This window comes from Stenella coeruleoalba, assembly GCF_951394435.1.
Source record: "Stenella coeruleoalba genome assembly, chromosome: 19".
Taxonomy (NCBI): Eukaryota; Metazoa; Chordata; class Mammalia; order Artiodactyla; family Delphinidae; genus Stenella; species Stenella coeruleoalba.
This window is the reverse complement of record NC_137165.1, coordinates 37693645-37718469: the sequence shown is the minus strand read 5'-3', so window position 1 is coordinate 37718469 and position 24825 is coordinate 37693645. Positions and strand designations below refer to the sequence as shown.

The window sequence follows — 24825 nt, the reverse complement described above, 5'->3', positions numbered from 1 at the left end:
CGTAGCCTCCGACACAGTCAAGGACTTCGGCAACAATTACATTGTGTCTGACTTCAAGCCCTCAGCCCCTCCCTGGTGCCTGAGACTTCCATATCCCAGGGTTCATCCCTTCTCCAAGGCTACCTAATACCCTTAAGTCAGAGGTCAGCAAACGTTTCCTATAAAGGGACAGATAGTAAATACTTTAGGCTTTGAGGGCCATATAATCTCCGTTGCAAGTATTCAAACCTGCTGCTATAGTGCAAACGTGCATAGACATGTTCCAACAAAACTCTACTTATGAACCCCGAAGGTTGAATTTCATATCATTTTCATGTCACAAAATAGTATTCTTTTGATTGTTTTCCAACCATTTAAAAGTGTGAAAACCACTGTTAGCTCGTGAGCTGTACAAAAACAAGCAGTGGGCTGCACGTGGCCTGCATGCCATCGTCTGCCAGCCTCTGACCTGAGTGTCTGCAGCTCGTTCAGCCACATTTCGATGGTCCAAGCCTGTCATTGATGGAAGGCTTTTCTGGCTAATCCTCATGGCTTGTCCTATCTTCCCTGGATGACAGCAGCTTTAAGTTCTTTCAAAGTAACCTTGCCCTTTCAGCTTTACTCTCTTTTCCAAAGTAGCTTGATTGGAGGGAGCTGGAAATACACCCTCCTCCCTCTCCACCCAGTGTCCTGAGCAAAGTCATTTTCTTTCAACTATAAACTGGTTTCCCCAGGCCAGTACCTTTCCATTCCCTCTTCCAGCCATGTGCATCTGGGCCTTGTCAAACATCCCAGCCTCTACTGGCTGGGGCAGGCCTCTTCACTCCTTTTTTTGTTCAATTCTCAACCCCAGTGCTGCCAGAGTTGCCTTAAATGTAAGGCAACTTACATGTATGTAAGGGAGGCCTTAAATGTAAGGAAAGGCGGGAAGAAGTCAGCCACAGGAGAGGAAGGATTTTGAGTTGGGCCTGACACAGAGAGGGACCGGGATTGAAAGAGGGAGGTGAGAGAGGAGAGGTGTTCCAGGCAGAAGCAGGAGACGGTGAGCTGTGGGCAGGGGACAGCAAGGGGAGAGTCCGCACGTGGAGGCCACAGGAGGCGAGAGGGTGGTGAGGCTGGGAAAGCGATCTGGGTAGGACCTTTGTGGGTGGGTCAGTCTGCTAGACCCTGAGCACCCTGCTTCAGAGCAGCTCGAGGCTACTTAACATAATGGCAGGGGAGGAGAATCAGGGGCCTCGACCCCCAGCGCTCACCTCACTTCTAACTTCAGTCCTGTATGTCTATTCCTTCATCTCTTCATCTGACAAACATTCAGTAACTCCCACCAAGAGCCAGCCATGTTTGACTTGGGGGAAAAGATCAGGGGGTGGTTGGGGGGGAGAAGAGGAAGAGGAAACGTTTAATCAAATAAGGGTCCTGCCCTCCATAAATGTAGGGCTGGAGGGAGAACACATGTACACACACACACACACACACACACACACACCTGCAACCCAAATGAGCACTAAACGCCTCATGGGACTGTGGCGCAGCGGAAGTTTTGTGTTAAAGAAAGAATTGGAGCTAGCACTCAAAGGATGGGGACATCTGGACCTGTGAAATGTGGGGGAAGGGCTGTCCGGGATGAAGTGACCGTGCGAGCAGAGGGGATGCAGTGAAAGTGGGGCTGGGGGGCATGCAGACAAGAGCAAGGAACTCAGTTCGGTGCGTGTTTTCAATGAGTGTTATTGGCATTACGTTTGGGACCATTTTTCGTTGCATGAGTCTGTCCCACACAAAGCAGGTCTCATAACATCCCCGCCACCTCTGCTTCCCATCACCTAATGCCAGTAGCCGCTGCCCCTTTCCACCTGCATTTTTAGACAACACTCCCCATCCCCTGGGAGCCACCAGGTAGGTATGTGAAGGCAAGCAGTAAAGTATAAAGTTGGACTAGAAAGGTAGCGAGCAGAGGGCCTCGAATGCCAGGACAAGGCATTCGCAGTTTATTAACCAAGGGAGGAGTGGCTGCTGAAGATTTTTCAGGAGGAAGGGGATGAGATCTGCTTTAGAAAAATTAAGCTCGGAGCAGAGTGCAAGATGGACAGGAGGCCTAGGAAAGGTGGGGACATCAATTCCAGTCTCCTGCGACTGTCTCACCCAGGTTATTTTCAGTCAAGGTGGGCTACTTTGCCCACAGTATTGGCAGAGGGCAAAGGTTGAGGGGAGGGCCTAACTGCTCTCGCCCTGCTGATTGCTGGACCACCAGGTGATTAGAATAGCATCTGCTACACGTCAGACTTTGACAATATTCCATTGTCTCTCCCTGTCTTTCAAATCGACCCACGTGGGGATGACACAGCTCCTCCCCCTTCAGTCCACACCGGCAGAACTTGTGTAAAATGCAGCAGTAAGGAAAAATGGTGAGACTTCGAGGGTCCCACCCCCCCCCCCCGCCCTCCATCCAGGGCCCATTGCCTTCCTAGTCCGGGACCCTCGGGGCCTGAACAAGGGAACTATTCAGTCTGACCAAAGGAGAGACACTCCCTGCTTGGCCCCCTCCCTGGCCAGGACAGGACACGGCTTTTGATCCAGGGCCCAGAGGATCCGGAGCTGATAAAAGCCAATTGTGGCAGTTTCTAGAGAAACCCAGAGGCCATCGGGGGGACTCCGCGGCTAAGCAGCCAGTTAACAGCCCTTGAACATTTGTGAAAAGAATTACTTGGCGGAAGTCAAGGCAGAATGAGGCCCCTGGTCTGCCACTGGCACTGTCTGTGGCAGGGAGGCTACAGGCAAAACCAGCAGGAACTGGCCGGCCGGACGCCGAGGGGCTGACCTGGAGGCAGAAGGAACCCAGAAGCTGGGGACCTCACACACCTGGGTGGGAAACCCAATCTCCTGCCATATGCAAGAAACACACTGCTCTTTTAGAAAGGGCCTGGGGAAGAGAGGAGCCTCCTGCCCCGCCCCCCAAGGGTGTCCAGAGCAATAAACAGAGGACAGGAGGAAGGCCGCTGAGTGGAAGCCGGTCTGGAATCTATTTAGCAGTCATGCTCTTTCTGCTCCGGTCTTTCACGCGTTTTGTGAGTCCAGGCACCTCACCGCTCGCAGGTCTCACTGCTCTTACAGCACAAGACACAAGTGCGAAGAGCTAACCGGAGATAACTGATGCCAGGGAGGTGGTGAGGAGATGGGCTAGATGAGGCTCGCCCATCAGCAAACAGAACAGGTGGGAAAGGACGAGATCCCTGGGGAGAGGGCCTGGGAGGGGAGCGCGGTGCCGGGAGAACTCAGTCCCCAGCCCACCCGAAATCTGGGCACCCGTCCCATTTCCCAGCTGACAGCTGGCCCTATCACTCTGGGAGAGGAAATGCAGAATCCAGGTCAGAGACCAGCCTGCAGAGTCCTCTTAAGAGACCATTCTGGGCTTCCCTGGTGGCGCTGTGGTTGAGATTCCGCCTGCCGATGCAGGGGACAAGGGTTCGTGCCCCGGTCCGGGAAGATCCCACATGTGGCGGAGCGGCTGGGCCCGTGAGCCATGGCCGCTGAGCCTGCACGTCCAGAGCCTGTGCTCCGCAACGGGAGAGGCCACAACGGTGAGAGGCCCGCGTACTGCAAAAAAAAAAAAAAAAGGACCATTCTCCTTGGCCAAGTGGTGAGCTGGGGATTAAACTGAGAGCAGAGGTTGAAGCAGTCAGTATGAGTGCTCACTGCACGTCATTTCCATTTTATTCCTAAAAGGATTGAGATGGGTGACTGGCACGACCCATTTCTCAATCGTAGGTCCGCTTTCCCTCCCCACCACTCAAAGTGCATAAACCCGGCCCCCCTTCAAAGGCCAAGGCCTTTCTTCATCAAAGCAAAGCAGAATAAGCAATACAAGCCCGCAACAGGCAGGGCACCCGAAGCCACCTCATGTATGTAGAAGTCTAACCAGAGTGCGCCGAGGGCTTGGCACACCTGCATTTTGTCAACCCCTCATTTAGGGGGCGGGCCTACAACTTTCCAGTTGGCCCCCAAAGCCACGGGGGAAGCTAACGAGCCTCCACCACCCCTCACTGCCTAAGAACCCACGTAACAACCAACCTCACTTGACACCACTGATTCGTTTCAGGCTGGGCTGGATCTGGAACACGGCACAAAGTGTTTTCTGAAACCAAAGCATTTTCTGCCCTGCTGGAGGTTCTGTCCTAGCTGGCGATACAAACGTGCACACAAAAACTGCTAGAATGCTCTGTTCTGATCCCACGGTTCCCACACACATACAAAAAAAAACCCCGTAAGACTGAGCTGGAAGGTCTGGGTGTCATTTATTGATAGCAGTTTACACACATTTGTTTTCTTCCCGTGGTTGTTTCCTTCAAGGCACAGGCACAGAGCCCTCTAGAAAGGCAGTCTCTGAACAAGGGAAGCCAGGAACTCCGGATGCACACGTCTCTGGCAGGCCCATGTAGTCCCGGCCGGATGCAATCCTTCAGGCTGGAAATCTGCCGGGTATTTGAGACACCAAGATGGGAGGTGGAGAGGGAGGCCAGAGGACTCACATCTTGGTCCAGGCCTGCTTTCTCATTATCCAAGTCCATTCCAGCTTTAGGACCCTGGGGTGGGGGTAGGGCAGCAAATCAGCCCACCCACCTTCACAGGGGCAGATTCTTCAATCCGTGCTTCCACTGGCCCCGCAGCTAAAGAGAATTGGCCTATGGTAAGAGACAGATTGCTTCCTCTCTGACCCTCCCCAGCACCTCTCTTCAGCTGGGTATGTGAAGGAACCACTGGAAAAAACCGAGGCCGGTGTTCGTTGTTGTTCAGCTGCGCATGCCGTCTTCCTCAAATCATGAATAAAAGATAGGCTGGAGGCTACCAGTCTACTCAGGCCGCCCACTGACTCCCAGCTCATCACACACATGGCCCTGCCTGTCTTCTGCCCACTGCCAGTGCCTCGGCTGGAGCGCCAAGCAGGCCCCAAAGACGGGAGCCAAGCCGGTCTGCGTAGGCACTTGGCAACTCTGGGTAGGGAGGCGGATCAAAAAAGGGGATGGAAATGAGAAGAGTGAAAGAGCTCCACCTGATCAAGTAATTAGAGATCCGAAGTGATTTTACTTTTATTTCCTTCACTTTAAGCCAATCATGAAGTTTCACAGTGATTCTGGGGCGGGAGAAGGAAGGTGGTGGTGAGCATCATGGGGGCTGTGGTCCAGATGGCCCAGGAGGTGCGGGTCTCACTGGGGCAGCTGGAGGAGCACCGACTGCCCAGTGGGCAGGTAGGTGATGTTCCGGGAGCGCGACAGCTGGTACGCGATGTCCTCCGCCGCCTCCAGCTTGCGCAGCTCGATCAGGCCGTCGCCCGCAGTGGTGAGCGAGTTGGCGATCAGCTCCGCTGCCTTGGAGTCGCCCTCCGCAGAGATGATGGCTGCCTTCTTCTGCTGCTCAGCCTACGGCGGTGGAAGCAGAAAGACCAAGATCACATCTTGGGGTGCTGGATGGCGGCTACGGCCTCAAAAGGACCACGTTAGGCACCCTCACCGGGTCCCGAAGGAACTCTGGGACTTTACCTCCCCCTCCAGACAGGGTCAACAAGCACTGTCCACCCAATCCTCCTCTCTCCTGTCTTGCCACTGTAGGGACATATTTCTGTTGGCTATGTAAATAGCTGTCTTATTTTAAAGACCTCAATAATATTAATAGCAACCCAGTCCAGCCACATACTCCAAGGCAGGAGGACTCCAGGCCAAGGAAAGCAGGAGAGAAAGAAAGATGGAATTAATCCTCATCTTTCCCTCCAGCCCCAAGTCAAAGCGACTTTCATCAAAACCAGTGCAGCTAAGCAGGACCGGCAGGCACGGGACGCTCCCTAAAGTCGCTCTTGGGCTAAACTGGTTCCCGACCAGGAACTCAGGCACGCAGAACGAGGCCTCCTGGCTCCCCCTACCCTTACCAACAGGAGGACGTCTATCTGCAATGCATGACCTTCAGAAGCACGGGAGGAGAACACAGTGTGGAGCCTGTCTGAGATGAACAGACAGCTGTTCAACTGAGGTTCTGGGACTGTCCACTCAACAAATGTTTATTGATACCTAGAATCTATCCCAGGCATGGTTTGGGACATGTTCTAGGTGCTGGAGAGAGGCAAAAAAAGTGGAAAAAGAAAAAATAAGTCTCCATCCACATGGAGTTTATATTCTCTAAAGTTAAATGTCTACCCATATACCTCTCTTTTGCCTGATTCTAAGGACTAAGGTGTCCTGGATTAGGAATAAAAATCCAAGCGAATTAGTGGTGGGGAGAAGGGAATATATGAAATAAATACGCCTCTGCAAAGACCAAACGACCAGGCCCTACGCAACTATATTGCGTCCCAGCACACTCTGACACATCTGGATGGATTTAGTGCTTGAAAAAAACCCAGTGATGACAGTGCACCTGGTGCAACGTTTGATCCCTTTTGCTGTCAGCTTTCACTATGTAACCACAGTTAAAAATGACCTCTCAGTGAAGCTGAAAATATTTCAGAAGAAACATTTTTATTTGTGGGAGACTGTTTTTGATCATAGGGACGTGGAAAAAAAATTACCCTTCCGTGATTTAAGAACATAACTTCACATATCCCTGACTAGACCCCGAAGACTCTGGAACCAATTGCAGGAGTACAGTCCCTTCAATCCCCTTCCGACGATCCCGGAAGAGATGACAGATGATGAATTTCCAGGCCACCCAGCAAACAGGGAGGCTGAGCAAAGGAGAAAGGGGAGAGAGGCCCTGCCATCTGGCTGAGTGCTCACCTTTTCCACCACAAATCTGGCCCTCTCTGCTTCCTGCTGAGCCACCTGTTTGGCTTCCACCGCTTCTGTGAACTCCTTCCCAAAGGTCAGATGCGTCTAAGGGGAGAGAGTGAGCACGAGATGAGGCAGAGTAATGGCTTCGACAGCACTGCTGCAGGGCCCGCACGGCCGCTGGAGGAAGAGGCCACGAATGGCTCTAGCAGCTGGAGACAATGTGAGGTCAGAACGCCCTTCCACCTCCACATCCGTGCCCAACCTGAGTTCACACCCCAGAATCCTTGGCTGCCCAAAGTGCTCCTGTACCTCATTCTGGCACCCCTCAGGTAGAACACAGCCCACGGGCACCAGAAGGTATCTATTCGATTGACCACCTCCCTAGGGGAGGAGACCTGTGGGTTCCAGGACCCCCACCACTGACTAGTGCTCTTCCAAGGTCCTTTGATGGCCTGCTTGAAGCCCCCAGGAAGCCAGATGGAAAACTGAGCCCCTGAGTGAGGGATGCAGCTGGTTCTCAGGGATTCAAGAGTGTGATGCTCTCTGCTTATGACTTAACCAGGCCACTGCTTTCTCACAGCACCTCCACCACAAAACAGGAAGAGGACTAGAGGGACGATTTCCAAACCATGATTTTGCAAATCATGGTTTTCCCTATGTGTGAGTGCTTCTGATAAAGGGTTTAAAAGAAAGAGAAGGCAGGTAAAGATATTGCTTCGGGAGAAGGTTTAAAATTCTGATTATGCATAGGTCTTCCCTAACAACACGAGTGACCGAGACTTTGCTGAAGTGATGTATCTGTAATGACAGTGCAAACAACGGAAACAGATCTCAGCACTACTGATGCCTAGTCTAATTTATCTATATTTTTTATTAAAAGGGAAGAATAAAGGGGATAACAGCATTGGTTTTGCTACCAAATTCTACTTGTTTCATTTCCTCCACTACCCTCCCAACCTCTGCTTTAAAAAAAGAAAATAAGCGGCTCAAAACTTCTCCTGAAGAGTAAATCCCAGTCCAATGTCTTCCAGAATTTTTAACCCTCCTAACTCTTAAACTGCAGCTGTTCTAGCTCGCCTGCTCCATTTCTGGACTCTTGTTCAAAGTTTGGGAAAGAAAATACAATCCTGAGCAATGAAAAAGAAATGCGTAATTAAGGAATAAAATTTCTTTCTAAAAGGGCCAGCTGAGGGCAGCAAATTCCCCATGAAACCTAATTTTCTTCTCACACCTCTTAGATATGGTTTCTTGTGGTCAACCCCCATTTCCCCAGAATGGAGTATGTGGTCAAAGTCTAGCAAAATGCCAAGCTTCTCCTCAGGCTTTTACTTAGTGTGTTCTCACGGCCACAGTGTTTAACACTAAGTGGGAGAGCCTGAGGAACCACTCTGGTCCAAGGAGCCAAATGGCTGCAGCCTGGCGTCTTGCCAGTAGAGGGAGCCCACGAGCCCTTCCACGGCTGGAAGGCAGTTGCTGCAAGTGGAGCAGTGCCCCGGGGTGAGCACAGGGTATGTAGAATGTTACTGTTTAAACAGCTGCACAGATGCTGAGGGGGAAGCTGTGCCTTTCCCCAGCGACGCACAGGAGAACGGAATGGGAAACACTCTACCTTGCTACCCGAACAAAATCACTCCAAATGATTTTCCCCAGAGAATCAGAAACACGACCCCTTCCCTTCACCCTCCTCGATCTGAAACGCTATCCTGCCTGTACTGCTTTCTGTCTGCATTGCGGCATTCAGTGTCATATAAATACACAGACCACACAGTCTCAAGAGGATAGCTTATGCCTCAGAGATGCCCCCTGCCTCCCATACCAGGCTTTGGGAAACAGAACCATTCATTTACACTCTATCACCTTTCATGGGGAGGTCCCAGAGCTCACCTGACTGCGCTTTAGACCCTAGGTGTCAGGAAATTCCTCGGGGTCAGGCTGGGAGGTCTGTGCTAGGGAGAAAGACTATCCCAGCTGTTCTCTAGTCTCTACCCGGCAATTTCTGCCTGTGTCCAACAGGGTTAGCAGGACATCACTTCCTGGGGAACTCGGGGGAACATTCAGTTTGGGGAAGGTGAAAAATCTAGTGGTCAGGGCCAAAAGTTAAAAGAAAAATGTCTGTGGCACAGGGGAGGTAAGAGAACCTTCTTCTGAAAACAAACCCGAGGAGACTGCCACGTGCCACCAAGAAGGTTCCATGCTTTCAAGCCTTCATTGAGGAAAGCGGAAGGGAGGACCTCACAGCGTCTACCCAGATATGGAACCAGGCACCCTCCCCTGCAGGCACCCCAAGACCCTTACCAAGGATACGTCATCCAGGATGAGCCCAAAGGTTGCTGCTCGCTCCGTGAGGTCATCGCTCACCTGTCTGGAGACCAGCTCTCTCTGGGTGATCAGTTCTCCAGCATCAAAGCGAGCCTGGTTCCAAGGGAGGGCAGAGGAGCTGGTCAGGATAATGAGGAAGCAGAGTCCCAACCAGTCACCGCCAAGCTCTTCCTGCCACCTAGCGATCTCCTGGGGGCTGGGCTCGAGGCTGAGGCCCTGTTCACTCACCACCACGGACTTGAGGATCTCGGTGGTGATGGACGGCAGCACGCGCTCGTCGTAGTCCTCTCCGATGCTGGTGAAGATGCGGGGGAGCTGGCTAGCAACCGGCCGGAAGAGGATGCGCAAGGTGATGTTGACATTCTGTAAATCTTAGGGTAGGGGAGACGTGCTGGAGTTAAAAGCAAACACCAAAGTGGCCTTCTATGACCTCTCCTACCCCAAATTTGCTATAATTTATAAGTAAAGTTGCCGATTATCAGATCCTAGAGGGTGAGGCGCACCTGTGCGTGGTCTCCCTGGTAGAGAACCCAGCACAGCATCAGCGTTAAAAACTTCTCCAAGGATTCTGGTGATGACAGCTTTTCGGTGTCCTGAATGCCCTCTGATATAAGTAAATTCAGATTGTACGTCTAACAGTTGCCATGGATATGCCTGGAACACTGAATATTTTAAGAAAACAGATAGGCCAATGCCAAGAATTCTAGGGTAAGGCCTCTCCAAGGCCCAGTGAATGGGGCCCAAGGAAGGGTGTGCCTCAGAGAGGTGACCGTGGGCCCAGCAGACAAGCAGTCTAAGGCCTGGCTGCAGCCTCAACTCTGCTGTTTACTAATTATGCGGGATCACTAAGCCTTAGCCCATCTCAGCTTATTTCCTCACATGTAAGAATGGGGATGATTTCATCTGCCTCCCAGGCATGTTGGGAGAAACCGAAGGAGGAAACAGATATAAAAGTACTCTGTCAAATGTGCAACAGATGTAAGGGGTTATCAGACTCATCTAGAGGCCGTTTCTCATTACTTGGCCGAGTCAAAGGACCCAGGGAGGGAATTACAACTTCCCCTGACAATGCAGTCCTACTCGGAGCTAAGGCACTGTCACGGCCTGCTTGCAGTCATCAACCATATGGACCAAACGCCCATGAGATGAGTTCTGAACCAGGCACCAGAGTGGGAAATGGTTATACACCGTCCCTGATCTCTGCAAGTTCCTATCAAGTTTTGAAGATAGGTGTATAATGTATCCTTAGAACAACTGCAAAACAGTAGAGAAAGAAATCCCCAAAAGGAGGAAAGTTCAGAACTAGGCCTTTAAGTTAAAATATGATGTTTCTTGATTAACCCCACCCCACCGCTGATTTCCTCTGATGTAGCAGGCAGGCCAGACCCTTCACAGGAGGCGCCTCCTCTCTCTGGCCAGGAGCAACAGGACAGATCAGTCAACACCAACGTACCCTTTCCCCGCCTCTGCCCGACGCACTTCTCATCCTAATGTGCCAGTGCAGACGCACATTCCTCACGGGAGCTCTCTTCTCGGCTTCCCCTCCATGCTGCAGTCCCCGCGCCCCACGCTGATGCCTGTCCACATGGCTATCTCCCTAGCTAGGCCAAGCTCCTAAAGGCTCCCGCTTTAGTCAACTTTGAACTACCCCACCCTCTGACCCAGCACAAAGCCTGCCACTATGACAGAAAGCAAACATCTGCTGAGGAACAGCAACACCCATGCAACCCCCTCCTCCTGCTGCACAGAAACGTCACGGCCAAGACAGCACCTGCCGTTCCATCTACTGCCTGTGCTCCTCTATGTGTACGACGGGGGGAGAACCATGACAGCAATTCATTTCAGGCTCCAGCTGGGAAGCCAGTGGCGTGTCAGACCAGATTGCTCTCAGGGATGTGGGCCTTGGCCTGTGAGATAACAACGTGAGGGCAGCACTGCTGGAAACAGAGGCCTTGGAAAGCAAGGCAAAGGGTAAGTCAGCTGTGAAGGCAAACAGAACGGCTGGAGATCCGTTTACAGTCACCCTGGGAAACAAGAACTGATGGGAAGGGTCAACCGAGGGAGCAAAGGCACACTCAGATTTCTTTAAAATTGGATTGCTATGTAACTCTTGAAATATATCTTTGTTCATTTCTCTAAATTTGTACAACTGTGTGCGTATTTTAAGTATATAGGCATACCTCACTTTCTTGAGCTTCACAGACACTGCATTTTTTACAAATTGAAGGTCTGGGGCAACCCTGTGTCAAACAAGTCTATTGGCACCATTTTTCCAACAGCACCTGCTCACTTCACATCTCTGTCACATTTTGGTAATTCTTGCCATATTTCAAACTTTCCCGATATTATTATATTTGTTATGGTGATCTGATGATGGTTGGCATTTTTTAGCCATAAGGTATTTTTAAATTAAGGTATTGTACATATATTGTTTCTTTAGAGATAAAGCTATTGCACCCATAACAGGCCACAGTACGGGGTGAACTGCATGCACTGGGAAACCAAAATATTCGTGTGACTCGCTTCATCACAATATGTGCTTTGTTGCGGTGGTCTGGGACCGAACTCACAACATCTCTGAGGTACGCCTGTATATTTCTTTCTCTGTAGCCACATAAAACTCTTCACGGAAAATATGCCAGGAATTCGTACTACGAGAAGTTCAACCCGTTCGGGATCCCACAGCAGCCCTTGACACTCTCTACTTTACCTGACCCACAGACAAGACTCACCTTTGCTACCAGTGATTACTGGCACGTTACGTGGTCGAGAGCGGCAGTCAAAGATAATTGGTTTCTGTACCCAAGGGATGAGGAAGTGAGTCCCTTCCCCTACGACAATGTCCTGCACTCCCCGGAACCGGTCAAAGATGACAGCTCTGTGCCCAGCATCCACTAGGAATGAAGAATAAGGATGGGTCAGAAAAATCCCCTCACCCTTTAACCTAAAGGATCATGGTTTTGGAAGAGCACTGGTGCCTTCCATTCATTTATTAAGTCTCCCTCTCCTGCTCTTTCTTCCTACACTTCTGGTCTCCAGAGGCCTCTGAACAGCTATAAAACTAAGCAATCACTTCCCATCCCACATGTCCTCCCAAGGACTTCGGTAACAGGATCTGTTCCTCAGCATCCTTTCTCCTTGAAACAACTGGCTGCGGATGTTCTGATTAACCACCTCCCAAAACTTCTTTCTAAAACTCACCAGTCTTCACTGTTACCACAGTCCATCCTGGTTCCAATTTAACTCAGTGTTTCCGGAAGCAGCATCCTCCCTATGGCGATCCTAAAATATGGAAGGCCCCACTTTTTCTTTCCAATAGATTGGTTTCTCTAAGGTTTGAAGGGGTTACAGAGCTGTCTTGATGATTCAGAAAGAAATTAGTAATGGTGACTACTGTTTGGCTATGCAGGGGTGGCCAAAAAGATCAGAGTATAAAGCTGCGCCACAGAAGGAGAGCAGGCTTTTCTTTCTTTTCTTTTTTTTTAATAAATTTTTTATTTTATTTTTATTTATTTTATTTTTGGCTGCGTTGGGTCTTCGCCGTGCACGGGCTTTCTCTAGTTGTGGTGAGCGGGGGCTACTCTTCGTTGTGGTGCACGGGCTTCTCTTGTTGTGGAGCACAGGCTCTAGGCACGCGGGCTTCAGTAGTTGTGGCACACAGGCTCAGTAATTGTGGTTCACGGGCTCTAGAGCGCAGGCTCAGTAGTTGTGGCACACAGGCTCAGTAATTGTGGTTCACGGGCTCTAGAGCGCAGGCTCAGTAGTTGTGGCACATGGGCTTAGTTGCTCCACAGCATGTGGGATCTTCCTGGGCCAGGGATCGAACCCGTGACTCCTGCATTGGCAGGCAGATTCTTAACCACTGTGCCACCAGGGCAGCCCAAGAGCAGGCTTTTCTGACCAGCTGTTTTCTGTCTCTGCCTTTTTAGACATTACAGTTGGCCCAAACACCTTCACTCTGAAAGTAATCCTCCTCTTGTCAGGGTCACACATGAGGTGGGTCGATCTACTGCTACTTTCCAACAGTGAAAGCTAGAGAGTATCAGAGGTGGAGGGGGTCTTAGACATAAAGCAGTTCGATCCTGTGGCTTGACCAATGAGAAAGCTGAGGCCTGCGGAGGGGAAAGTGACTTGCCTAAGGTCACAAAGAAAAGTGGAAAAGCCATCTTAAACACCCAGCACACTGTTAAAAGCTGGGCAGTGCATCTCAAAGATATTTTCTCTGGAAAGACTCAACCACACCAGAGCAAAGCTCCTACTCAGGACAAGGTCACCGAAGGGCTAAAACCCTTGCTGAGTTATTCCACACACAGGCAGAAGAGAACCAACGAGCTCTCCATTTCAGCTGGCCAGCGAAATCCTGGCACTCCGCTGCAGCATCACTTTAAATTCACAAGAGCAGGTGGAAACGTCCAACTGGGCTGGGAGGCTCTTGGTGAATAAAGGCTCTGGGAGAACCTACGGCTACAAGGACAGAGGCCCTGATGCAACCATGTGGTGCAGGATGGCAGCAGGTGAGCCCTCTTGGTCACAAACACATTCACGGACAGCGGCTGCCAACAGGAGTGTCACACAGGCTATGCAGACCAATAGAAGTCCTCTGGCAAAGGGCAGTGACCCACCACCCCTCAGCGCCTCACCATTATACAAGGCAGAGTTCACCACGCCTCCTGCAACGGCTAAGGCCAGGCCAAACTTGCCAATGGACTCAAACACTTTGGCAGCCATGTCTCCTTCTGCTGGGCCTGCTCACACCTAAGTGGGTAAAAACAAAACAATTCAATCCCAAAATCCTCAGAGTAAAGCCCTCTCTGAGGCATCACATGTACCTGTCGAGTTGGCTGTTTCTTCCCCCACTCTTGAGAGCTCTAAATTATCGACTGAAGGACGTTTCATAAATAACACTCTGCAGCTTGTATAAGTGTATCCTCGATTCCTCTGCGCTCTTTCTTCTTTCTCTACTACTTAAGAGAAAGGGTCTGGGGTCCTTGGTTCAAAATTGGAAGGAGGCATGGCCTTGATACCCATAGAGAACTTAGCCCCACACCAAACACCCTCCCATTTCCTGGACAGTCAGGCCCCAGGACAGAGGCTGCGAGGCTGGTTCTGTGCAATTCTGGTTCAGAAAAGCATGTGATTCCAAGAACAAAATAACCATAATAGCTGACCTTTATACTAGGTAGTCTTCTAACAGCAATTTCCATATTTAATCCTCACACCAACCCGTATGAAGTAGATAACTACAGATGAGGAAACTGAGGCACACAGAAGTGTTAAGTGACACCAGGAGCCTAAGATCACGCAGCTATGAGGAGGGCTACCAGGATTAGAACCTAGAGGTCTAATTCTAGAAGGCACATCTTAACTCCTCACCACGCGGCTTCCCAACATCAGGCGTTAAGAATGACGTTCTGGGGTCAACATATCACGAGAACCAATCGGGCCAGAAAGGCCCTAAACAGCTGCACCCCGAGGGAGAGCCCTGGAACGGGTGGGGGTAGGGGGGCTGAGGCGGGGTGGGCGCGAGCACGGCTGACCTCACTAGAATCTACTCCACTTAACTTTGTCTCGCTCCGCCCCATTGCCGTCGTCCACTTCAGCCTCCCTACCTCCTCCCCAGACCTCAACGTCTCTACCTTCATCTCTCCCCGTGCACTTAAATCTTTCCTGAGCCCAGGATGCCCAGTCCCGACCCCTCAGCTTTTCCATTCCTAAGAGCTTCTAGATTATTCCTCACTCTGGCCCCATACACACCTACCTCACTCTACGCAACCCCTGGCTCCTCCCGTGCTCACCCCCTTTCCCCTCCGACACGAGGCGGACCCACGCATGGACCCCGCCCGCCCAAACCTGGGGTTAATGGGAGTGCAGAGGGGGACTGCGGAGACGCCCGGACGCGGGCCGCTGCAACTCCTCTGCATTCTCACCTGCTCCCACTCTGACCTCCACATGAATTCCCCAGCCAAACATATTGCGCGTGCGCCGGGCAGCTCCCCTCTTCCCCGCCTTCCTTCCAAGATCCGTGCCTCCGATTGGTGGGGACGAGCGCTGTGCATTCTGGGAAGGGTGGCTTGCAGCCTTACCCTAGTTCCCGGGCTCTTCGCAGATGAACTACAATTTCCAAAAAGCCATGCAGCGGCTGGCCCGCACTGAAAAACCTTTCTCTTTGGTGGTACTGAAGGCCCAGAGGTTGCCGCAAAGCCTTTTGGGTGCTGTAGTTTCTTGAGGGATAAATGCACGTGCCTGTCCTGAACAGATTTGGAGCCTGCGAGAAGGTGGGCGCTAAAGCCCTCGGAAGGAGGGGCTGGGCCTGCTGGCTGGTGGCAGAGAAGTGCAAGGGCAAGTTTAGGGCTGATGAAAGAGGGCGGGTGAGCACGCTGCAGAAAGTCGCGGTGAAGTAACTGGTGGGCTGAGAGATCGAAGGGCTGGCTTCTTTCCAAAGACCTATCTAGAAGCGACCTGAGTTGTGGGACCTTGATTGCCAGACCAGAGAGAGCCTTAGAGACCACCTGGACTAGAAAATGAGACCCAGAGAGAGGAAGGGAGTGATTCAGGTTCATGCACCAATTAAAAAAGGGGTTGGGCTGAGTCTGGGTCCTGTGGACACCTTTTTTTTTTTTTTTTGTCTAAAAATGGTGGTTAATTTTCTACTGAATTTTATTCATTTATTTTAAATTAATTTTTATTGGAGTATGGTTGCCTTACAATGGTGTGTTAGCCTCCACTGCGCAACAAAATGAATCAGCCATACACATACAGATATCCCGTCCCTCTTGGACTTCCTTCCCATTTAGGTTACCACAGTGCATTAGGTAGAGTTCCCTGTGGTATACAGTATGTTCCCATTAGTTGTCTATTTCATACATAGTATCAATAATGTATCTGTGTCAATCCCAGTCTCCCGATTCCTCCCACCCAACCCCTTTCCCCCTTGGTATCCATACATTTGTTCTCTACTCTGTGTCTCTGCTTTGCAAATAAGATCATCTATACCGTTTTTTGTAGATTCCACATATACGCGTTGTTATATGATATTTGCTTTTCTCTTTCTGAGTTCACTCTGTATGACACTCTCTAGGTCCATCCACGTCTCTACAATTTCATTCCTTTTTATGGCTGAGTAATATCCTATTGTATATATGTACCACATATTCTTTATACATTCCTCTGCTGATGGACATTTAGGTTGCTTCCATGTTCTGGCTATTGTAAATAGTGCTGCTATGAACGTTGGGGTGCATGTGTTTTTTTGAATTATGGTTTTCTCTGGGTATATGCCCAGTAGTGGGATTGTTGGGTCATATGGTAGTTCTATTTTTAGTTTTTTAAGGAACCTCCATACTGTTTTTCGTAGTGGCTGAATCAATTTACATTCCCACCAACAGTGTATGAGGGTTCCCTTTTCTCCACACCCTCTCCAGCATTTATTGTTTGTAGATTTTCTGATGATGGTCATTCTGGCTGGTGCAAGGTGACATTTCTTTTTTTTTTTAAGTCGTATTTGGAGAAGTTGCAAGGATAGTACAGGGAACACATGTTTACTCAAATTCATCTATTGCTAACAATTTGCTCCATTTGGTTTTTTGATCTAAAACAGTAAAACAGCAGGTTATTTTATCAGCAAATTGGGTTTATTTGGGAACAGCAAAGAATTGCAATTCTGGACATGTAATCTATGGCAACGCACAGGCAAGTCTGCAGAACAAAGGAGAGGACCTTTCTTTTATAGTGGAGAAGGGGGAGTTGGGAGGGGCTGTCATAAACAAAGAGTTGGAGGAAACTGGGAATTTGAAAGTGTAGTGGCTTTTCATTGGCTGAGTTGTGACAGTCTCTTATTGACTGGGCTGCTGCTGGGCAAGGAGAAATTCAGGCAAAGGGAATATTTTCCTTCTCCCTGCTGGATAGTAAAGTATCTTCCTGTTGGAGATGCAAAGCTATCTCTTCCTGTTGGGTTTCTACCTGTTGGTAGGGTGTGAGAGTTCCCCCTTCTGGCCTCCTGACTCAATTTAAAATGAGGTTTCTGTTTATTCATTTTCACATCTTACCATTTGTTCCCTTCTTCTCTCCCTCCCTCTCTTCTTCTCTCTCTTTGTATTTTCTAAGAATAAGCATATCCTTTTATGTAACTTGAAAAAGTTTAATCTACCCTCTGCATTCCATTTTTTTCCGTTGACCTAATAATGAACTTCATAGCAGTCTTCTCACCCCCTCCCACCACCCAATACGGGAAGCAGTCTAAGATTAGGTACTATATTTATTTTTCATGTCTCTTTAGTCTCCTTTAATTTGTCCTCAGCCTTCCTTGCCTTTATTATATTAAAATAGAAAAAAAAAAGAATGTTTCTCATTTTGAGTTTGTCTGATATTCCCTCATAATTAGATTTGTTGTTTTGCATTCTTAGCTGGGGTAGCTAAGTGGTGTACGGACACTTAATTTTAATGAAACCAGGCCCATTTCTGGATTCTAGTATGATTGGATTCCTTCAACTTCTTTTTCCCGCATTCCTTTCCTTTCTGTCCCCCTTCTTTTTTTTTTTTTTTTTTTTTTTTTTTTTTGCGGTACGCGGGCCTCCCACCGCCGTGGCCCGCCCGGTTGCGGAGCACAGGCTCCGGACGCACAGACTCAGCGGCCATGGCTCACGGGCCCAGCCGCCCCGCGGCATGTGGGATCCCCCCGGACCGGGGCACGAACCCGCGCCCCCAACATTGGCAGGCGGACTCCTAACCACTGCACCACCAGGGAAGCCCAATTTTTTTTCTTTTTTTTTTTTTTTTGCGGTTGTCCCTCTTCTTTGTCTCCACTTGGCACCAGTGGGATGCCAAATGACCAGAGATATACGTGGCAGCTCTCTTCAGGTGGTATGGGTTTGCCCTAACTGCCCACAGTCTTTTCCTCTGCCTACCAGAATGCAAGCTGTATGAGAGCTGAGTGTTTAGTCCGCTGTCTTCATTGTTCTATTCCTAGAACATACAACAGTGCTTGGCACACAGTGGACACTCAATAAGTATTTGCTGAATGAATGAATAATGAGGGGCGTTGAAGAAGCTGGTTAGGCAGGCTGTGGCCAGGAAACGCAAGGCGGGATGCTCTGGAATCCTGTAAGAATAGCCTTAGTATTGTCTGCTTCTATTCTAACCTCACTAGCAGGAATGCTGGAAATATGAAAAGAAATCAGTTTTTGAATGTTTTATAACTTTCAAGTCTGTGTATCTACAGCATCCCGCTTGAGTATCATTACAGTCTGTTATCCCTCTACAGATAAGGAAGTCGAGGTTCAGAGGTTAAATGACCCTTCCTCAGGGTCACTCACCTAGTCAGAGCCAGACTGGACCGGAACACACGTCTTCTAGGTCTAAGCCCTATATTCTTTCCATTTCCCCACACTGTGTCCTGGGAAGCAAAGGCAACAGGAAAGCTCACGTGACATGAGGGCATCGTGTGGACCTGGGCTAGTTGTGGGTGGAGAGGTGGGGAGGATGAAGTATAAGGATAATGAGGAGGATATCTGGGAAGAATTTAATTGTGCTGAGGCAGAAATTAGGGACAGAGCAGCACTGATGCACCAGCTTTAGGAGTGGATCCAATTTGTTGCTACACAGAGCATTTTCCCCTTCAGCTCTTCTTCCCAGACTGGTGTACAGGTTGAAGATAAGAACAAATACATCTCGAACACTGCCTGTGGACCAATTGCTTCATAAAGACATAATCTTATTTAACCCTATTTTCACATTACCCTTTTGGAAATGAAGAAATGAAGATTCAGAGACGTCAAGTAACTTGCTTACAGTCACACAGCTGGTAAATGGCAGATATGTATGATATCATAGCCAGTGCTTTTCCAAGCTGTGGGAACGTGTGATCTGTAAGTAATATGTAAACAAAGGTTGATTCTACTGCCAGGCTCATTGCTAACATGGGAAGGATGGTAATTAAAGCAAATAATTATAGAAAAGCATCTCTTTTTCTTCATTTAACACATATTTTGGAGGCCTCTTGTGTCTCGCTAGACATTGGGGATAAGTGATGCAGAAGATGGAGAGGGCCCCTGTCCTCATGGAGTTTACATTCTGGGTTAAAGGGAGGCTGGTGTATACAGAGAAAGACAAGTACACGAAGAAATAAATGATATGGAATTTGACTAGCTTCATGAGGAAACAAACAGATAACAGGAAGACGGTGAACCGGTAAAGAAGGCTTTGATTGCAAGTAATAGAAAAGTGGACTCAACTGACAAACAATAAAGAGATATATCAAATAACAAGTCCCACGGGAGAGCAGGTCTGGGGTTGGTTAATTTAGTGGCTCACCAAGGCCATCAATGCTGCAGAATCTTTCCATCTTTCAGCTTTGCCATCTTCAGATGTTGACTTTCTTTCTCATGCTTGTCCCCGCAAGGTCACAGGATGACTGTAGAAGGTCCAAGCTTAATGTTCTCACACAGCAATAACCAAAGGTCAGAAGGCAGGAAAAGGACATGTCACGTTTTGGGTCCCTTTATAAGAGCTAGGTAAAGTTTCCCAGAAGCACCCAACCAGACATCCACCTCTGAGTTATTAGGCAGAATTGTATCATCTGCCTATTTCTAGACAAGTCATTGGCAAAGGAATGGCATTGCAATGTTGGAATTGGATGAGCCAAGAGTTTACCTCTGGGACTGGGGAGGGCTGGCTTCTCCTAAACCACATGACTGCCTAATACGCTAACAAATCAAAATGGGGGTTCTTGTTAGCAAGGAACTGGATGCAAGGGAGGATGGATGTTGGAATTGCAACCAACCGTGTCTGACACAAAGGGTCTCTTTTGAGTGAGCTGGTCAAGGAGGCCTCCATGAGGAGATGACATTTAGGGCAAGATGTAAAGGAGTTAGACATGAAAGGTGGCGTGCGGGCTTCCCTGGTGGTGCAGTGGTTGGGAGTCCCCCTGCCAATGCCGGGGACGCGGGTTTGCGCTCTGGTCTAGGAGGATCCCACATGCCGCGGAGCAACTAGGCCCGTGTGCCACAACTACTGAGCCCGCGTGCCGTAGCTACTGAAGCCCGTGCGCCTAGAACCCGTGCACCGCAACGAAGAGTACGCCTGCTCGACGTAACTGAAGAAAGCCCGCGTGCCGCAACAAAGACCTAATGCAGCCAAAAATAAATAAATAAACAAATAAATTGACTTTTAAAAAAAAGGTTGTGTGGGATGGGAGGTTGCCTTCAGGCAGAGGGAATAGCATGTGCAAATAGATTTGGCCGGTAAAGAGATGAGGAGCCCTTTTTAGATTCAGACAGTTTATTACTTACAGACACCAGGAGGAAGAGTAGCCGAAGGAGCCAGCTCGTCGTGGCCCTTGTGTAGGGCGATGCTGAAACAAATGGGGGCTAATGTTAGGACACTCTGTTTCTGAGGAGCCAGTGCCCTGCTGCAGCTAAGCAGGATTAGTGTTTGCTGCTGTATCCTTGGTGCACGGGGGTGGGGTGGTGGTGGTGGTGGTGGTGGTGGTGGTGGTGGTGGTGGTGGTCGCGAGACAGAAAGCCTCAGACCTCACCAGAACCCAGAGGCTATGAGAAACTGTCTCATGACAGCTTTCCCGTGCCTAGGGAAGCAAGTGAGAAATGGCCTTGGAGCAGCTCCTCACAAGCTCCCTCTTGTCCCAGGAGGATCACACGGTGCTCTGTAAGACAAATTCCACTGAAGTTTCAGCGCTGTCGATATGAACTATGTTGAGACCCGTAAGGTTGCCAGGGTGCCACGGTGGAGCGTTTTCCCTACAGTGCAAAGACCTTCAGGCAGGCTGGACCTTGGTCCACTGAAGGAACCAAATGTGGCTGAAGCATAGCTAGTGAATGGGACTGGGAGTGCCACCCAACATTACAATGGTGAAAGAAGCATATATAAGTATAATGTATACAGATTCTTTTTCAGATTCTTTTTCCTTATAGGTTATTGCAAAATATTGAGTATAGTTCCCTGTGCTATACAGTAGGTCCTTGTTGATTATCTATTTTATATATAGTAGTGTGTATATGTTAATCACTATCCTGTACACCTGAAAGTAACACAACATGGTAAATCAACTATACTTCAATTAAAACAAAAAGATGGGAACTTCCCTGGTGGCGCAGTGGTTAATAATCTGCCTGCCAATGCAGGGGACATGGGTTCGAGCCCTGGTCCGGGAAGATCCCACATGCTGCCGAGCAACTAAACCCGTGCTCCACAGCAACTGAGCCCGCGTGCCACAGCTACTGAAGCCTGCACGCCTAGAGCCCGTGCTCGGCAACAGAGAGAAACCACTGCAATGAGAAGCCCACGCACCACAACAGAGAGTAGCCACTGCTTGCCTCAGCTAGAGAAAGCCCGCACGCAGCAATGAAGACCCAACGCAGCCAAAAATAAATAAATGAATAAATTTATATATTAAAAAAAAAAGATGGATTATATATAGTCAAGTTAAAATGAAAATTTTTTTTAAATATTTACTTACTCATTGAAAAATAACAACAGTAAACTCATCGTTTTAACACGTTTTTATAAAAAATATAGTTTCCCAAATAAAAAGATTTAATGAGAAGAGTGGCATTGCTTTTTTAAATAAATTTAATTAATTTATTTATTTATTTATTAATTATCAAGGAAGAAAGGATTTGGGGACTAACCAGCAGTCTGCAGTACCTCACTTTCAAGTATGAACAGACAAGTGACGTAAGTCCATTTGAGAAAAGCCATAACATGAAAAAGAACAACAAAGCAAAAGAAACAACTAAGCAAAACAAAAACAAAACAAAAGCAACACAAACAAAAAACTTGGCAGAATCAGAGACAAGGCAAAGAGCATGGAAAATCTAAACCAGCCACAACCAACCAACCAACCAACCCACCCTATAATTGATATCCTCAGATAAAGAGAAAGATTCTACCATGCATGAAACTAGAACAAGATGCTACTAAGAAAAATAAGTAGAGATGAAAGATGTTTTCCCTTAAAATCAAGAACAAGCCAAAGGCTTCCCTGGCGGCGCAGTGGTTAATAATCAGCCTGCCAGTGCAGGGGACACGGGTTTGAGCCCTGGTCCGGGAAGATCCCACGTGCCGTGGAGCCACAACTACTGAGCCCATGCACCACAACTACTGAAGCCCGTGTGCCTAAAGCCTGTGCTCCGCAACAAGAGAAGCCACCGCCATGAGAAGCCCACGCACCACAACTAAAAGAAAGCCAGCGTGCAGCAACAAGGACCCAACGCAGCCAAAAATAAATAAATACATTTAAAAAACAAGGCAAAGATACACACTTCTGTCACTTCTATTCAACATTAGGAGATCTTTGCCAGCATGATAGTTACAACAGGCACAGAAAAATAAATAGGAGGCATACAGATTGGAAAAGATGAAGTAAAACTGCTTTTATTTATTGTGTATGTAGAAAATCCTAAAAATTTTAAAAAGAAACTATCAGAATCAATAAGTGAGTTTAGCAAGGATGAAAGAAGTAAGGTTAATACACAAACTGAACAACAAACTGAAAGATGGAAACTGAAAGTCACAAACACCCTTTACAATAGCACCAAAACCATGAAATACTTAGGGATAAATTCAATACCACCTGTCTGATAAAAACTACAAACATTGCTAAGAAAAAATTTTAAAGGCCTAAAAGAAATGGAGAGATATACCATATTCATTGAAGAGAAAATTCAATGTTATTAAAAGATCAATTCTTCTCACATTAATCTGTCGATTCAAAGTGATCCCAAACAAAATTCCAGCAAGTTTCTTTCTTTTTTTTTTGTTAAAATTCACAAGTTAATTCTAAAATTTATATGGAATTGCAAAGAACCTAGAATTGGTGAAACAATTTTGAAAAAGAGAACAAGGTTGGAAGGTTTAGTGTACACAGAGGATATAGTGTCCATTCATCCGTAAAGCTACAGTAATCTAGAAGGCGTGGTATTGATTCTCAAAGGAACAGAGAATCCAGAAATAAACGCACACATCTGTGGTCAGTTTTTGGTTTTTTGTTTTGTTTTGTTTTTACAAAGATGACGATGTTATTCAATGGCAAATAGATAGTCTTTTCAAAAATGGCACAGAAGCAAGTGAATATCCAGATGGAAAAATGAAAATACTTGACCCTTATCCTACTCCACACACACAAATTAACCTGAAGTGGATCATGGACCCAAACATAAAAGCTAAAACCAGGGGCTTCCCTGGTGGCACAGTGGTTAAGAATCCGCCTGCCAATGCAGGGGACACGGGTTTGAGCCCTGGTCCTCCGGGAAGATCCCACGTGCCATGGAGCAACTAAGCCCATGTGCCACAACTACTGAGCCTGTACTCTAAAGCCTGAGAGCCACAACTACTGAGCCCGTGTGCTACAACTACTGAAGCCCACGTGCCTAGAGCCTGTGCTCTGCAACAAGAGAAGCCACCGCAATGAGAAGACCATGCACCTCAACGAAGAGTAGCCCCCGCTGGCCACAACTAGAGAAAGCCTGCATGCAGCAATGAAGACCCAACACAGGCAAAATAAATAAATAAAGTAATAAATAAATTTAGGGGGAAAAAAGCTAAAACCATAAAACTTCTAGAAGAAAAGCAGGACAAAATCTTCATGACCATGGTAAGAATTTCTTACATAGGACAAAAAAGGCACAAATCATAGAAGAAAAAAATGGATAAATTAGACTCCATTAAAATTTAAACTTCTGTTCTTTGAAACAGACTGTTAAGAAAAAAAATTTAAGCTACAAACTGGGAGAAAATATCTGCAATGTATTTATATGACCAAGGACTTGTATCCACTACATGGAAAGAACTCTTACAACTCAAGAACAAGAATACAAACCCAATTAAAAAAAAAAAATAGACAAAAGATTTGAATAGACACTTCATCGAAGTTAGTTCATCAAAAAGCTAACAAACACACGAGAAGATGCTCAGTATCATTAGTCATCAAGGAAATGCAACTTAAAACCATAACAAGTTACTACTATATACCCTCTAAAATGATTAAAATGGAAAAGCCTAAAAATATGAACTCCTGGTAAGAATCTAGAGTAACTGGAACACTGCTGGTGGAACTGTGAGCACCACCACTTTGGAAAACTATCTGGCATTTTCTTATAAAATTCAACATATATTTACTGTACAATTCAGCAATTTCATTCCTAGATATTTATCCCAAAGAAACAAAAACCTGTGTCCGTACAAAGACTTGTGCACAAATGTTCATATCCGCTTTCTTCCTAATAACTCCAAACTGGGAGCAACCCCACTGTCTGTCACTGAATAAATAGAAATCTGTGGTGTGCAGCGGAATACTACCCAGCAACGAGAAGAGATGACTGATACGGCAGCAATATGAAAGTCTCAGAACCATTATTCTTAGTGAGAGAAGCCAGGTGCGAAAGAGTGAACATCGTAAAATTCCATTTATATGAAACTCAAGAAAGGACGAGTCTAATCTATAGTGTCAAAAAGCAGAATGGTGGGTGCTTGGGACCAGGAAAAGGGGGTGATGGACTGCAGGTGGGCTCAAGGGAACTTTCTGGGGTGGTGAGAATTTTCTATATCTTGATTGTGGTGGTGGTTACATGAGTTTTTAAAAAAGATTTATTCATTTGGTTGCATCAGGTCTTAGTTGCGGCTCCTGGGCTCCTTAGTTGTGGCATGCATGTGGGATCTAGTTCCCTGACCAGGGATTGAACCCAGGCCCCCTGCATTGGGAGTACAGTCTTATCCACTACGCCACCAGGGAAGTCCCTACATGGGTTACTAATTTGTCAAATTT

At 47.9% G+C, this 24825-nt stretch overlaps 1 protein-coding gene across 3 annotated transcripts; it reads right to left on the bottom strand.

Annotated features, from left to right (window-relative positions):
- Positions 1 to 4140: 4140 nt before the first annotated feature.
- PHB1 (prohibitin 1) lies at positions 4141 to 15072 on the bottom strand. Of its 3 annotated transcripts, none has more exons than XM_079904642.1 (7): positions 14901 to 14954; positions 13691 to 13805; positions 11783 to 11944; positions 9279 to 9421; positions 9027 to 9143; positions 6738 to 6833; positions 4141 to 5390 (listed from the first exon to the last, which is right to left on the bottom strand). In XM_079904642.1, the coding sequence occupies exons 2-7, from the start codon at positions 13776 to 13778 to the stop codon at positions 5178 to 5180; spliced, it is 819 nt and encodes a 272-aa protein (XP_079760768.1). In that variant the 5' UTR covers positions 13779 to 13805; positions 14901 to 14954; the 3' UTR covers positions 4141 to 5177. The 3 variants fall into 3 exon arrangements, with proteins under 3 accessions (XP_079760768.1, XP_079760769.1, XP_079760767.1); XM_079904643.1 differs by lacking the exon at positions 14901 to 14954 and adding an exon at positions 13880 to 14759; XM_079904641.1 differs by lacking the exon at positions 14901 to 14954 and adding an exon at positions 14978 to 15072 and having other exon boundaries at positions 4142 to 5390.
- Positions 15073 to 24825: the final 9753 nt, after the last annotated feature.